This window comes from Fundulus heteroclitus, chromosome 20, assembly GCF_011125445.2.
Source record: "Fundulus heteroclitus isolate FHET01 chromosome 20, MU-UCD_Fhet_4.1, whole genome shotgun sequence".
NCBI classification, from domain to species: domain Eukaryota; kingdom Metazoa; phylum Chordata; class Actinopteri; order Cyprinodontiformes; family Fundulidae; genus Fundulus; species Fundulus heteroclitus.
The window spans coordinates 4,921,361-4,936,338 of record NC_046380.1 but is presented as its reverse complement, the minus strand read 5'-3'; the positions used below and the strand labels follow the sequence as shown (position 1 = coordinate 4,936,338).

The 14,978-nt window shown below is 40.6% G+C and overlaps 2 protein-coding genes across 2 annotated transcripts; both read left to right on the top strand.

Annotated features, from left to right (window-relative positions):
* Positions 1 to 1,635: 1,635 nt before the first annotated feature.
* On the top strand, positions 1,636 to 3,476 carry LOC118567177 (nuclear factor 7, brain-like). The gene is made up of 2 exons (XM_036151635.1): positions 1,636 to 1,649; positions 1,746 to 3,476. Exon 2 carries the CDS (start codon positions 1,763 to 1,765, stop codon positions 3,146 to 3,148), a length of 1,386 nt encoding a protein of 461 aa, XP_036007528.1. The 5' UTR covers positions 1,636 to 1,649; positions 1,746 to 1,762; the 3' UTR covers positions 3,149 to 3,476.
* Positions 3,477 to 12,292: 8,816 nt separating this feature from the next.
* LOC118567174 (zinc-binding protein A33-like) lies at positions 12,293 to 13,970 on the top strand. The gene is made up of 2 exons (XM_036151631.1): positions 12,293 to 12,382; positions 12,479 to 13,970. Exon 2 carries the CDS (start codon positions 12,496 to 12,498, stop codon positions 13,879 to 13,881), a length of 1,386 nt encoding a protein of 461 aa, XP_036007524.1. The 5' UTR covers positions 12,293 to 12,382; positions 12,479 to 12,495; the 3' UTR covers positions 13,882 to 13,970.
* The last annotated feature ends 1,008 nt before the right edge of the window (positions 13,971 to 14,978 follow it).

Below are 14,978 nucleotides of genomic sequence, written 5' to 3'. Positions count from 1 at the left end.
AGAATTTTAGATAAGAAAAGAAGATTAGATATAGGTCTGTAATTTACTAACTCATCTTGACCAAGATGGTTTCTTAAGTAAAGGTTTAATAACAGCTACTTTAAAAGCCTGTGGTACATATCCGTTTACCAAGGATAGATTAATCATGTCTAAAATAGGACCACTGATCAGAGGGAATACCTCCTTAAACAACTTGGTTGGGATTGGGTCTAACATACAGGTAGAAGGTTTAGATGAAGCTAAAATTTTAGATAGCTCAGAAAGCTCTACTGCTTTTAAACAGTTCAGACACTGCGCAGGTTCTAAGGATTCCTCCAATGCTGCCTAACTTACTGAGGATGGAGTAATCATGTTTGGGAGGATGCCAATTATTTTATTTTTAATGGAATCAATTTTATTTATGAAGAATCCCATAAAATCATTACTGCTAAGAGCTAAGGGAATGGATGGATCAACAGAGCTGTGGCTCTGGGTAAGTTTGGCAACTGTACTGAAGAGAAATCTAGGATTATTCTTATTCTCCTCAATTAATGATGAAAAATATGCTGCTCTAACTCTGCGAAGGGTCTTGTTATACAACAATAGACTGTCCCTCCAGATTAGGTAGGATTCCTCTTGGTGTGTAGAGTGCCATTTTCTCTCCAATTTCCTGACATTGTGCTTCAAGGAACGCAGCTCTGAATTAAACCAAGGAGCCAGCTTCCTGTGAATAATCACCTTTTTTTTCAAGGGAGTTACATTGTCTAATGCAGAACACAATGACGAAGTCATACCGTTTACAAAGACATCTATTTGTGAATTGGAAGAAACAACATTGCTGCCATCTACAGGGCATTTCTGCAATACGGAGGATATTAAAAAGGGGACAGACTCTTTAAGTTTTGATACAGCATTATCCGATAAAGATCTACTATAATGGAACCCTCTTTTGGGGGTGGAGAACTCAGTTAGATTAAACTCAAATGTTATTAAAAATGATCAGATAGGACAGGGTTGTGAGGAAATACTGTTAATTCTTTACAATCAATGCCATATGTCAGCACAAGGTCTAAAGTATGGAGCCAAGAGTGCGTCGGTTTATGCACATTTTGAGCAAAACCAATTGAATCTAGGATAGTTTTAAAGGCTACACTAAGGTTATCACATTCTGTGTCAACATGGATGTTAAAATCACCCACTATAATAACCTTATCAGTATTTAACACCAAATCAGATAAGAAATATGACAACTCATCCAAAAACTGAGTGTAAGGGCCTGGTGGACGATACAAAACAACAAACAGAAGAGGTTTTATTGCTTTGCAGTTTGGATGAGGGAAACTGAGAGCTAAATGTTCAAAAGAACTGTAGTTATTAATTGGCCTGGGACTAATTAATAAATCAGACTGAAAGATGGTTGCCACTCCTCCTCCTCTTCCCACAAAGAAAAAGGTTGTTTTTATCAGATGTGTGAAAATGAAGGAGAACCTGCTCAGCTGCAAGCAAAGTTAAAATGAAACCTTGGTAGAAAAAAAAACAGGTTTAAGCTCCGCCTCTCACCTTACACACCTGAAACAACCTGGAACAAGTTTTCATTCCTGTCATATAGAGAAAAATCAGGAGCTTCGTCTGAGTCCTGGAGAAAAAAGAGGAAACCTCCAACCCTGAAGGTGAGTTGGAACCAGAACATCAATCAGAGTCACTTTGAGGGACATTAATAGAGGAGGGAGGAGAACCAAGACTGACTGGACCTTCTGTGTTTTTAGCTTCACTCAGAGACTAAATGGCTTCCAGATTAGAGGAGGATCTCTGCTGTCCGGTCTGTAAAGACGTCTTTAAGGATCCGGTTATTCTGTCATGTAGCCACAGCTTCTGTAAGGAGTGTCTGAAGAACTGGTGGAGAGGGAAAGCAGCACAAGAGTGTCCAGTTTGTAAGAGAAGATCTTCTAAGGAGATTCCACCCTGTAATCTGGTTCTGAAGAACCTGTGTGAGACCTTCCTACAGCAGAGAGACCAGAGAGCTTCAGAGGATCTCTGCAGTCTGCACTCTGAGAAACTCAAACTCTTCTGTCAGGACCATCAGCAGCCAGTGTGTCTCGTCTGCAGAGATTCAGAGAAACACACCAAGCACAGATTCAGACCCATCGATGAAGCTGCTCAGCAACACAAGAAGAACCTTCAGGAAACTCTGGAACCTTTAAAGGAGAACCTGGAGCTCAGGAAGAAAGTTCTAGAGGAGTTTGACCAGACAGCAGAACACATGAAGGTCCAGGCCCGACACACAGAGAGGCTGATTAAGGAGCAGTTTAAGAAGCTTCATCAGTTTCTAGCAGAGGAAGAGGAGGCCAGGCTGGCTGCACTGAGGGAGGAAGAGGAGCAGAAGAGTGGGATGATGAAGGAGAAGATGGAGGCTCTGAGCAGAGAGATAGCAACTCTTTCAGACACAGTCAGAGCCTCAGAGGAGGAGCTGAGAGCTGAAGACGTCTCATTCCTGCACAACTACAAGGCTGCAGTGGAAAGAGTCCAGCGCTGCCACCTGCTGGGGGATCCTCAGCTGCCCTCAGGAGATCTGATAGACCAGGCCAAAGATCTGGGCAACCTGGCCTTCAACATCTGGAGCAACATGGAGAACATGGTCTCCTACACTCCTCTCATCCTGGACCCAAACACCGCTCATCCAGACCTCATCCTGTCTGAAGATCTGACCAGTTTCACCAAAGGAGAGGAACAGCAGCTTCCTGATAATCCAGAGAGGTTTGGATCATGGTGTTCTGTCCTGAGTTCTGAGGGCTTCAACTCAGGGAACCACAGCTGGGATGTTGATGTTGGAGACAGGAAACGCTGGGCAGTTGGTGTGATAGAAGAGTCTGTCCAGAGGAAGGGACTCTTATACTCTGGAAGGTTGGTTGTATTGTTCTATAAAGGTGAATACTACGCACGGTCTCCTTCATCTCCTCGCATGGATCTCTCAGTCCAGAAGAAGCTCCAGAGGATCAGAGTGAATCTGGACTGGGACAGAGGAAAGCTGTCCTTCTCTGATCTGGACACTAACTCACACATACACACCTTCACACACACCTTCACTGACAAGATGTTTCCATTCTTCTATACTGTGGGTAAAGTTAAAATCCTACCGATGAAGATCTCAGTGAGCAAACAGCAGCTCTGATGTTCACAGCATAAAGAACACAAAGTCCAGATAAAACCTTGATGATCAGATTGAAACTCGGTGATTTTAAACAGAATCTTGGAGCTTTTTATTCTGAGTTACTTTGAATTTAAAGTTAGTTCTTGGGTTACTTTATATTTTGGGTTATTAATCAGATTTATTTGTAGGTTAATAATTAATAATAATAAATAAAAATGTTTAGTAAAATGTACTTGATTTTATTTAGGGGATTTAAAGGGTAGAGTCCTGAATGTAAATGCATGCCACACTTTTCAGATATTTGTTTTTACATTTTCATTTTGCTCCACTTAATAAAATCTCAGCAGATTTATTGACATTTATGTTTTTAATGCTGCAAAACATGGAAAAGTTAAAGTGGGATGAACTCTTCTGCAGGACGCTGGATGTGAAGCTGAATAGTTTTTATAGTAAAAGTCAAATTAATGAGAAAAAATGTATAAATTTTATTATTAAAATTGAATGACTCTGATGCAAAGCCATGTCTCGTGTAAATGAGCAAGTAGCTTTATACTTTGGAATAATAATCAATAACGAAGAAAATCTATTAGCATTTAAACATCCTGTGGACGCACACTTGATATGCATCAGGATCGCCTTCTGTTATTTTGATGCATTTCCTCAACATTAGGATTTTTTTCCTCAGTATTTGAACTTTATTCTGTTAGAAAAATAAAAATAACTACAAGGTTTGTTTTCCTTGAGTGATCCAGAAACTCCATCGTGGCCGATTTTAATAAATTTTTTTGCAAATCAACTAAGACTAAACAAACTAACGGCCCACACACGTAAAAGAAGAGTTTTACTCTTTTTATTCAGCTTAATTAGAACCAAAAAGTCCACCTTCTCCTATCATTTAAAGTAAATTGAGTTTTTTACCATATGAAACTTTGTTCAGAAAATAATAAAGTTTATATCTTGTCTGTTTACAATATTAATTTGTTTCTAGTCACACTGATGACCAAATATTATATATTTGCAAAATATTACTACAGTCACATCTCTTCATTTGCTCCATTAACGCTGCTGTTGTTCAATAAAGTTTGGTTCAAAGAAATGGAGAAGAAATTGATGCGGCTGCCGCTGATTGTCCACGCATCATGCGACCCGGAAGTGAATTTATCGATGCGTTTGTGGAGTGGGGGACTAGTCCGACCAGGTTCTTCGGTGTTCGATGGAGACGTTAAACAAACTGAAGTATCTGGACGGTTATCCCAAAACTCTGGAGTAGTGATGGTCGATGAGGCGTCATGAAGCGTTTCGACACGTTGCCAAACTGTATTGATACTGTGTCACTAAATACTGACACTTGCTGGACGTTAAAAATCCCTACAGGCAACCTAGTTGACAGACTTAACTGACACTGATTGATGACCTAGTATACACAATAATACAACTTAAGTCATTGTGTGTTGCATTGTATTATTTCATATTTTCATTTCAATTTAAAATATCTTTGTTTTTTTTTCCTTAGATACAGTCAAAAAAGTATGTGAACCTGTATCATAACGTAATAACCTCTGAGTAAACATGTTGTGAATGAGGATGCTTGTGGACTGGCTTTTTTTTTTTTTTTTTTTTTACAAAATTTAATAAAAAAAAAAAAAGTTGTTTCAACGTTTTGATATTAAGTCTGTTACGCTTTTTTGATATCACTTCTCCAGCTGTAGAAAACACCCGCTCACACACAGATGACGCTGGAGTGCAGAGAAATTGTAATGAAAAACGGAAGAGGTTTGGACAGACTGTCTTTTGGTTTTTCCAGTATATCATAGGATCCTGGGACCCTCTGCTAAGTATCTATGCATCTCCTGGATGGCATCAGCTGTGGCACTTTGGGTGTCAACTCATTTTAAGTATTGGTGAACAATGGCAAAACGATGAGCATATCAGTTATTTCAATAACTCCCACCATCCCGTCATTAATTGCATGTGTTGAATATAGCCAATTAATGCTTTAGTTGAGTACCGTTAAACATAAGGAAACTTTTAACTTAACCTTACCTGGTTAAGCTGTACTTTATCATTATTTGCTGACATGTCATTTCAATGCTTTTAGTAATCAATGCCCCCCCCCCCCCCCATACTCCCCCTTTAGTGTTGAACGAGTGAAGTGTGAGAAAACAGCTTTAATTCTCCATCACATAACTTTCATATTGCGCATGCATTGACTTTTTCAACAATTCTCTCTTGCGGTTTTCAGCAGCAACGACATTGTTTCTTATGGTTTAATATTGTCCATATGCCTTCTTTAAAGATTTCTAATTCTACTCGCAACACATACGCACTTCCAAGCTTATTTCCTGTCATTGCCACGGTGTATCACGTTATTTGCGTTCCAATGATCGGGCGTATTTTCATGCTCATGCTCACATTCAAGTCATGGTTGATCGGACGCTGTTGTGTTTAGTTACCTGACTTATATCATCTGTTCTGAAACCAGAAACGCTGAGTATGAGATCATCCTCTATTACCATCTAACATAGAAAGTACTCCTGGGTCAATGTGAGCTTCTGTGCTTTCTGTGTCTCTGCTCTGTCTTCTCTAAGCCCCAGTGGGTGGAGGCAGATGAGCGTTCACACTGAGCCTGGTTCTGGTTCTGCTGGAGGTTCTCCTCCCTGTTAAAGGGGAGTTTCCAATTCAATTTTATTTATATAGCGCCAATTCAAGAAACATGTCATCTCAAGGCAACAACCTACCCCACTACCGGGGTAGGTTGTAACATCTGCTGGGGTAAGTTGTAAGAATTAGACAAAAGAAACAAAAACAGAGGCCACACCATGTGATATGCTTCAAAAAGAGGTTTACTGAATTAAAAGAACAATACAAGAACAATGTCTCTCTCTCTCTCTCTCTCTCTCTGTGACTGACCATAACTCAAATATACTCTGTTTGTGTGTGTGCATTTGTGTAAATTATTCTACTAAAACAAACTTCCTTAACACGTATAATGTATGCTTAATGAACACTGAACAAACATGTAAGTCTAACAAAAACCAATGTCAATGTGTGTGTGTGCTTGTGTTTGTGTCTATGTGTGTGTATCCTTAATCAGAGTCACAGTGATGACAAATGAATGATGGTAGCCCAGGAGTGCAGGCTTGGTGGGCCCAGAGACTGCATAGGGCACATTTTACCCACACTTCTTGTTGCTTTGAGTTGCCAAATGGCTCCATACAGACAACACAAAAATATTCATCGTCTGAGGTCTAAGAATCCTCAGCATTGGCTTTTAACATTTTCTTGGCAGGCTTTCTCTTCTTCTTTTGCTTGCCTTTATTCTTTGCAAAGAAACCCTTCCTTACATTTTTGCTTCCTCTTCTCTGTTCTTCTTCCATCAGTGCTTGTTTCACTGGTGTGTCAGTGAGTATTTCAGATTTCCTTTTCTTTCTGATCCTGCCAGTTGTTTTCCTTGGCCCTGCTTTTGGAAAGCTCCAGATGTCAGTGATGTACCTGGGTCGGGGCGGTCAGTGACTTGTGAGGGTGCATAGTCACACTCCTCAAAAATGTCAGGATTGAAGGGCCAAATTAGCCTCGTGAGACCATCCTGATCTCGCGAGTGTTCAAGGTTTCACCTCGCAGATCAGTCTGGATACTCTCCGTTAAAGAAAATTTGGAGCCGTTCACCAAACGAACGTCCAATCAGCGTTGGCTTTGAGGCGGTTGAGGTGTGACGTAACGGGAAGCGCGACAGTTCAGTCTAAAGAACATGGCGGCTTCAGCCGATGAAACTAGCGTTAGCGTGGCTATCGAGCAAGTTTTATCGGAATTACAGAGTATTTCTTTGCTGAGCTAACGAGCCTTTACCTGCAGCAGCAAGAGTAGCTTGGCTTGTGGTTGTGTTTTCGTCGTCGCTCTTAACAGAGTGACGACGAATCTGATTGGTTCATTTGGCCCGTCTATCACCAACATAGGCCAATCAGCGAACCAGTATTTTCGCCCCTTCCCAAAATTACTTCAACGGAAGGTTTCCAGATGGATATGCGGAGCAAATCTATCTGGCAGAGCCAGGTTAGGGCCAAATACCTGTGGACTGGAAACCGGCTTGAATGTTTTTCGGTGTTGCAGCTGCAGGCAGAGCAGTCTTCACAATACCTGAAATATCATATATCGTCATTGTCTTGGCCAGTGTGCGATTTGCAAAAAAAAAACAGAGGGGGGGATCATTTCCTCGATTAATCACATAATGTCGATATGTAACTTGAGATTATTTGCAAATTAATTGTATGTTTTATCCTTTTATTTATGAAAGTTTAATAGCCTGTTTGGGCATTTTAATATGCAATTTTGCAATAAATGACACTAATAAAATAAATGCTTGTACAAAAAATATTTTTATTTTGTTATTTTTCAAGCACTTTTGAGAATTGGAATGAAAACATCCTAGTGACAAATGTTAAACTCTGGACTATGATGGCTAAATGACTAATCATGACGCCCTGATGTTTACACAATGTGTAAATAAATTTGTAAATAAATACCATACCGATATATTTTTTTGCCTCTTAAACAAAGATAGACATGGTATCTTGGCAGGATTCATCTTCATCCAGGCATCACTTGCGGTGTTCACCATTTTCTTAAATGGGCCGTAGACACTGCGATCCAGTGGCTGAAGTTTATGGCTACAGTGGGGGGGGGGGGGGGGGGGGGGGGGGGGGGGGGGGGGGGAGTAGCACTATTCCCTTTTCTTTGCAGAAATCAATAGCTTTAACATATATATGTGAACAGTGATTATCCAGCAAAAGTAAAACCTTCTTCTCTGGGCTGACCTTTGTGTGTTTTGCATAAAGAGCAAGGAATAACATCTATCCTGAGACGTTGCCACTTCTTGCACGCCCTGTTGGCCCACTCTGAATGAAGAGTTCCTTGTAACGTTTACGGGAGAATACAAAGAAGGGAGGAACTGCATTTCCCAGTGCTTTCACAGCGCATGCTACTGACACGAGCACACCTCTCTCACCTGATGTCATCGCACCCACCTGCTTGACACCACGACGAGCAAACACACGGTCTGGTGATTGGAATGTTGTTACACCAGTTTCATCTACATTCCATATATCGCTCCCGTCGAAGTTGTATCTCTCAATGACCTGTCCAAGGCTGTTGAAGAAACGTTCCACATTTTGCCGGTTAAAACTTGTGGCCCGTGTAAGGCCGGTTGACTCAGGACTCCTTATTGACAGGCTAGGGTTCCGCTTCATAAATCATGTGAGCCAGTCAGGCCCTGCCATCTGCTTCTCATCCCATGTTTGTGGGTGTTTGATGTTATATGTTACTGCCCGTTGATATGCAAACTTTCTGACCTGTGGTCCTATTTTAGACATGATTAATCTATCCTTGGTAAATGGATATGTACCACAGGCTTTTAAAGTAGCTGTTATTAAACCTTTACTTAAGAAACCATCTCTTGATCAAGATGAGTTAGTAAATTACAGACCTATATCTAATCTTCTTTTCTTATCTAAAATTCTTGAGAAAGTAGTTGCTAATCAACTATGTGAACATTTACAAAGTAATGACCTACTTGAGGAGTTTCAGTCAGGCTTTAGAGCTCATCATAGCACTGAAACAGCTCTGGTGAAGGTCACTAATGATATTCTCATGGCTTCAGATAATGGACTTGTGTCTATACTTGTCCTGTTAGATCTCAGTGCTGCATTTGATACAGTTGATCACAATATTCTCCTACAAAGACTTGAGCATACTGTAGGGATTAAGGGAAAAGCATTAGGCTGGTTTAAATCTTATCTGTCGGACAGATTCCAGTTTGTTCATGTTAATAATAAATCTTCCTCAAACTCTAGGGTCACCTGTGGAGTACCACAGGGTTCAGTCCTTGGACCAATTCTATTTACTATATATATATGCTTCCGATTGGCAAAATTATCAGACAGCATGGGATTAATTTCCACTGTTATGCTGATGATACTCAGCTATATTTATCCATAAATCCTGATGAATCCAATCAGTTACTTCGACTGCAGGCATGTCTTGATGACATCAAAAGCTGGATGACTTTAAATTTCCTCCATTTAAATTCTGACAAGACAGAAGTTGTAATCTTTGGGCCAGTCTTCAAAAAATAAAGTTCTTAATCAATCACTTAATCTGGATGGCATTAACTTGGCCTCTGGTAATAAAGTTAAAAATCTTGGTGTTGTTTTCGACCAAGACATGTCATTTAAATCCCATATTAAACAGATTTCCAGAGTTTCCTTTTTTCACCTCCGGAATATCGCCAAAATTAGAAACATTCTGTCCAGGGGTGATGCTGAAAAACTAGTCCATGCATTTGTTACTTCAAGGCTGGACTATTGTAATTCTTTACTATCAGGAAGTCCACAAAATGCAGTTCAAAGCCTTCAGCTGATCCAAAATGCTGCAGCAAGAGTTCTGATGAAAATCAACAAGAGGGATCATATTTCTCCAATTTTAGCCTCCCTTCATTGGCTTCCTGTTAAATCAAGAATAGAATTTAAAATTCTCCTTCTAACGTATAAAGCCCTTAATAATCAAGCTCCATCATATATCAGAGCTCTGATTACCCCGTATGTTCCTAACAGAGCACTTCGCTCTCAGACTGCAGGTCTGCTGGTGGTTCCTAGAGTCTCTAAAAGTAGAATGGGAGGCAGATCCTTTAGCTATCAGGCTCCTCTCCTGTGGAACCAACTCCCAGTTTTGGTCCGTGAGGCAGACACCCTATCTATTTTTAAGACTAATCTTAAAACTTTCCTTTTTGACAAAGCTTATAGTTAGAGTGGCTCATGTTACCCTGAGCTATCTCTATAGTTGTGCTGTGATAGGCCTAGGCTGCTGGAGGACATCAGGGTCTAATTTTCTCACTCTACTGATTTCTACTGTTCTTCAGTCTACTGTTCTCCAGTTTTGCATTGTATTACATTGAAATGACTGTCGTCATTTCAGCTTTTAACTTTTTGTTCTCTTTTTTTTTTCATAGTAGGTACACCTGGTCTGGCATTCTGTTAACTGTGACATCATCCAGAGAAGACGGCTCACCCGCTATTACCATCTAATGTAGAACAGATTACTAGATCAATGTGTGCTTCTGTGCTTTTTTGTCTCTCTTGTTGTGTCTCTGCTCTGTCTTCTGTAACCCCCAGTCGGTCGAGGCAGATGACCGTTCATACTGAGCCCGGTTCTGCCGGAGGTTTTCCTTCCCGTTAATGGGGAGTTTTTCTTCCCACTGTCGCTTCATGCTTGCTCAGAATGAGGGATTGCAGCAAAGCCATGTACAATGCAGACGACTCTCCCTGTGGCTCTACGGTTCCCCAGGAGTGAATGCTGCTTGTCGGGACTTTGATGCAATCAACTGGTTCCCTTATATAGGACATTTTTGACCAATCTGTATAATCTGACCCAATCTGTATAATATGATTGAACTTGATTTTGTAAAGTGCCTTGAGATGACATGTTTCATGATTTGGCGCTATATAAATAAAATTGAATTGAATTGAATTGAACCTAAAAGAAAGAGAAATAGAAAATCAGAGTACATAGACACAAAAAGTTTTTCAATTTGTCTAACACCTACGCTGGTATTCAATTCTTCTCTTGTCTCCAGTGACTAACCTGTAATATGCTTACCTCACGTGGAGTCAGTCCATTATACAGGTCTGCTGTCTGAGTCAAATAGTCAGCCAACACTTCCTCCTGCACCTCCGAGAAGATTTTGTTGCTGCTCCAATAACCTACACTGGGAGGATCACTGGATCCCTGTTCTCTCAGCTTCTGCAGTGATTAGCAGTATCTGCTCAGTGTTACATGGCAGATCCCATGCGCCTTCGCAACTGATCTGACTGACTTGCTCTTCTTTGTGACCTCATCAGATGCCTTTTTTAAAACATCTGCAGGCACACCTCTATCAGTCTTTCGTATCCACTGCCTAGGCATTCTGTAAAATTATCAAAATCAAAATGTTCTTAGTTGTATGTAAGGGGATGGTTGTAACACTTTTTAAAAATGTGTTACAACCCACCCCAACCCTGTCAGCCATGTTTAGCTAACTGTAGTAGCATAGCGGTTTGAAATTAGCACGGGAAAATGCATCACATTTTGTCTTGAGAAATTACACTTTCATCTAATGTAAGTAATATGCTTTTATCTGCAACAGTATAAGTACTAAACAAAATATAGTCATGGTCAAAAAATGTACTTTCTTACCTCAAAATCCGTTTTTTCTCCTTAGTATCTGCATGTGCCTGTTTCCAGCCTTGACAATCACAATGTGGAATTGGGGAGGAAGCGGGTAAACACTGAAATGATCATGTGACTCCTATCTTATCCCTGATTGGTGGAACTGGTGGTGTTACAGCTCTCCCTATGTTACAACCATACCCGGTCTCCCCTACATGCAATAAACATGTAGAGAATAATAAAAATAACTCTAACAAACTTTAAGAAGCGTTTGTTTCTTAAAGAAAAACAATAACATCAAACTCCTGCCATTCCACTGTTCTGAAAGCTTGAGGCCACCAGATCATTCTTCTCTCTGATTGGTTGACTGGAGAGACTCCTGGACTCATGTAGAGGCCAAAGGTTCTGTGGGTTCCTCCAGGACTAGCTCCTCTCAGGTTGTAAAGCTGCACATTGTGATGCTGATGGTTGCTTCATGCATTTCATGCTCGACTGACGGATCTTTGGACCTCTATTGTTACACATCTTTAAACTACTGCATCTAAAGCTTCTTATCATATTTTCATTTCTGCAGCTCAGTTGGGGAGGTTCTTCTGGGAGTGCTCGCTCCCCTTCCTAGGGTTGAACACCCATCGCTCCTCTGGGGGTTTGCCTCCTTATGCAGATAGGAGCATTGGGGGTTCATCCCATTCTATATCACTATTATCTACATTTGCAACATTTTATTTCTTTTAAAAATTTATTTTCCTTCAGTATTCTCAGGCTGGTTTAGTTTTTAGGATTTATAAAAAGAAAATATCTGCTGTCACTTGGACAAAAACCTTAAAAAGAAATACCAAGAAGGTTGTTTTTATCTGATGTCTGAAAAGGAAGGAGAACCTGTTCAGCTGCAAGCAAAGTTAAAATGAAACCTTGGTAGAAAAAAAACAGGTTTAAGCTCCGCCTCTCACCTAACACACCTGAAACAGCCTGGAACCAGTTTTTCATTCCTGTCATAGAGACAAACCAGCAGCTTCGTCTGAGTCCAGGAGAGAAAAGAGGAGACCTCCAACCCTGAAGGTGAGTTGGACCCAGAACATCAATCAGAGTCACTTTGAGGAACGTTAGTAGAGGAGGGAGGAGAACCATGACTGACTGGACCTTCTGTGTTTTCAGCTTCACTCAGAGACTAAATGGCTTCCAGATTAGAGGAGGATCTCTGCTGTCCGGTCTGTCAGGACGTCTTTAAAGATCCGGTTGTTCTGTCATGTAGCCACAGCTTCTGTAAGGAGTGTCTGAAGAACTGGTGGAGACAGAAACCAGCACAAGAGTGTCCAGTTTGTAAGACAATATCCTTTACCAAAGATCCACCCTGTAATCTGGCTCTGAAGAACCTGTGTGAGACCTTCCTACAGCAGAGAGACCAGAGAGCTTCAGAGGATCTCTGCAGTCTGCACTCTGAGAAACTCAAACTCTTCTGTCTGGACCATCAGCAGCCAGTGTGTCTCGTCTGCAAAGATTCAAAAAATCACACCAACCACAGATTCAGACCCATTGATGAAGCTGCTGAGGATCACAAGAAGAACCTTCAGAAAACTCTGAAACCTTTAAAGAAGAACCTGGAGCTCAAGAAGAAAGTTCTAGAGGAGTTTGATCAGACAGCAGAACACATGAAGGTCCAGGCCCGACACACAGAGAGGCTGATTAAGGAGCAGTTTAAGAAGCTTCATCAGTTTCTAGCAGAGGAAGAGGAGGCCAGGCTGGCTGCACTGAGGGAGGAAGAGGAGCAGAAGAGTGGGATGATGAAGGAGAAGATGGAGGCTCTGAGCAGAGAGATAGCAGCTCTTTCAGACACAGTCAGAGCCACAGAGGAGGAGCTGAGAGCTGAAGACGTCTCATTCCTGCACAACTACAAGGCTGCAGTGGAAAGAGTCCAGCGCTGCCCCCTGCTGGAGGATCCACAGCTGCCCTCAGGAGCTCTGATAGACCAGGCCAAACATCTGGGCAACCTGGCCTTCAACATCTGGAGCAACATGGAGAACATGGTCTCCTACACTCCTCTCATCCTGGACCCAAACACCGCTGCTTCAGAACTCATCCTGTCTGAAGATCTGACCAGTTTGGCTTTAGGAGAGAAACAGCAGCTTCCTGATAATCCAGAGAGGTTTGGGTCATGGAGTTTTGTCCTCAGTTCTGAGGGCTTCAACTCAGGGAACCACAGCTGGGATGTTGATGTTGGAGACAGTGAAGGCTGGATACTTGGTGTGATAGAAGAGTCTGTCCAGAGGAAGGGAGACATAGAGTCTGGGTTGTTGGTTGTAATGTTCTATAAAGGTAAATACTCAGCAGAGTCTCCTTCATCTCCTCTCATGGTTCTCTCAGTCCAGAAGAAGCTCCAGAGGATCAGAGTGAATCTGGACTGGGACAGAGGAAAGCTGTCCTTCTCTGATCTGGACACTAACTCACACATACACACCTTCAGACACACCTTCACTGACAAGATGTTTCCATACTTCTTCACTGGGAGTAAAGTAAAAATGCTACCGATGAAGATCTCAGTGAGCAAACAGCAGCTCTGATGTTCTCAGCATGAAGAACACAAAGTCCAGATGAAACCTTGATGATCTGATTAAAACTCTGTGATTTTAAACAGAATCTTGGAGCTTTTTATATTGAATTATCTTGAATTTAAAGTTAATTCTTGGGTTACTTTATATTTTGGGTTATTAATCAGATTTACTTGTAGGTTAATAATTATTGAAATGTTTAATAAAATGTACTGGATTTTATTTAGAGGATTTAGAGGGAAGGGTCCTGAATGTAAATGCATGCCACACTTTTCAGATATTTGTTTTTACATTTTCATTTTGCTCCACTTATTAAAATCTCAGCAGATTTATTGACATTTATGTTTTTAATGCTGCAAAACGTGGAAAAGTTAAAGGGTATGAACTATTCTGCAGAACGCTGGATGTGAAGCTGAATAGTTTTTACAGTAAATGTCAAATTAATGAGAAAAAATGTATACATTTTATTAATAAAATGGAATGACTCTGGTGCAAAGCCATGTCTTGTGTAAATAAACAAGTAGCTTTATACTTTGGAATAATAATCAATAACGAAGAAAATCTATTAGCATTTAAACATCCTGTGGACGCACACTTGATATGCATCAGGATCGCCTTCTGTTATTTTGATGCCTTTCCTCAATATTAAGATTTTTTTCCTCAGTATTTGAAGTTTATTCTGTTAGAAAAAGAAAAAATAACTACCAGGTTTGTTTTCCTTGAGTGATCCAGAAACTCCTTCGTGGCCGATTTTAATACATTTTTTGCAAATCAACTAAGACTAAACAAACTAACGGCCCACACACATAAAAGAAGAGTTTTACTCTTTTTATTCAGCTTAATTAGAACCAAAAAGTCAACCTTCTCCTATCATTTAAAGTAAATTGAGTTATTTACCATATGAAACTTTGTTCAGAAAATAATAACGTTTATATCTTGTCTGTTTACAATATTAATTTGTTTCTAGTTACACTGATGACCAAATATTATATATTTGCAAAATATTACTACAGTCACAGCTCTTCTTTTACTCCGTTAACGCTGCTGTTGTTCAATAAAGTTTGGTTCAAACAAATGGAGAAGAAATTGATGCGGCTGCCGCTGATTGG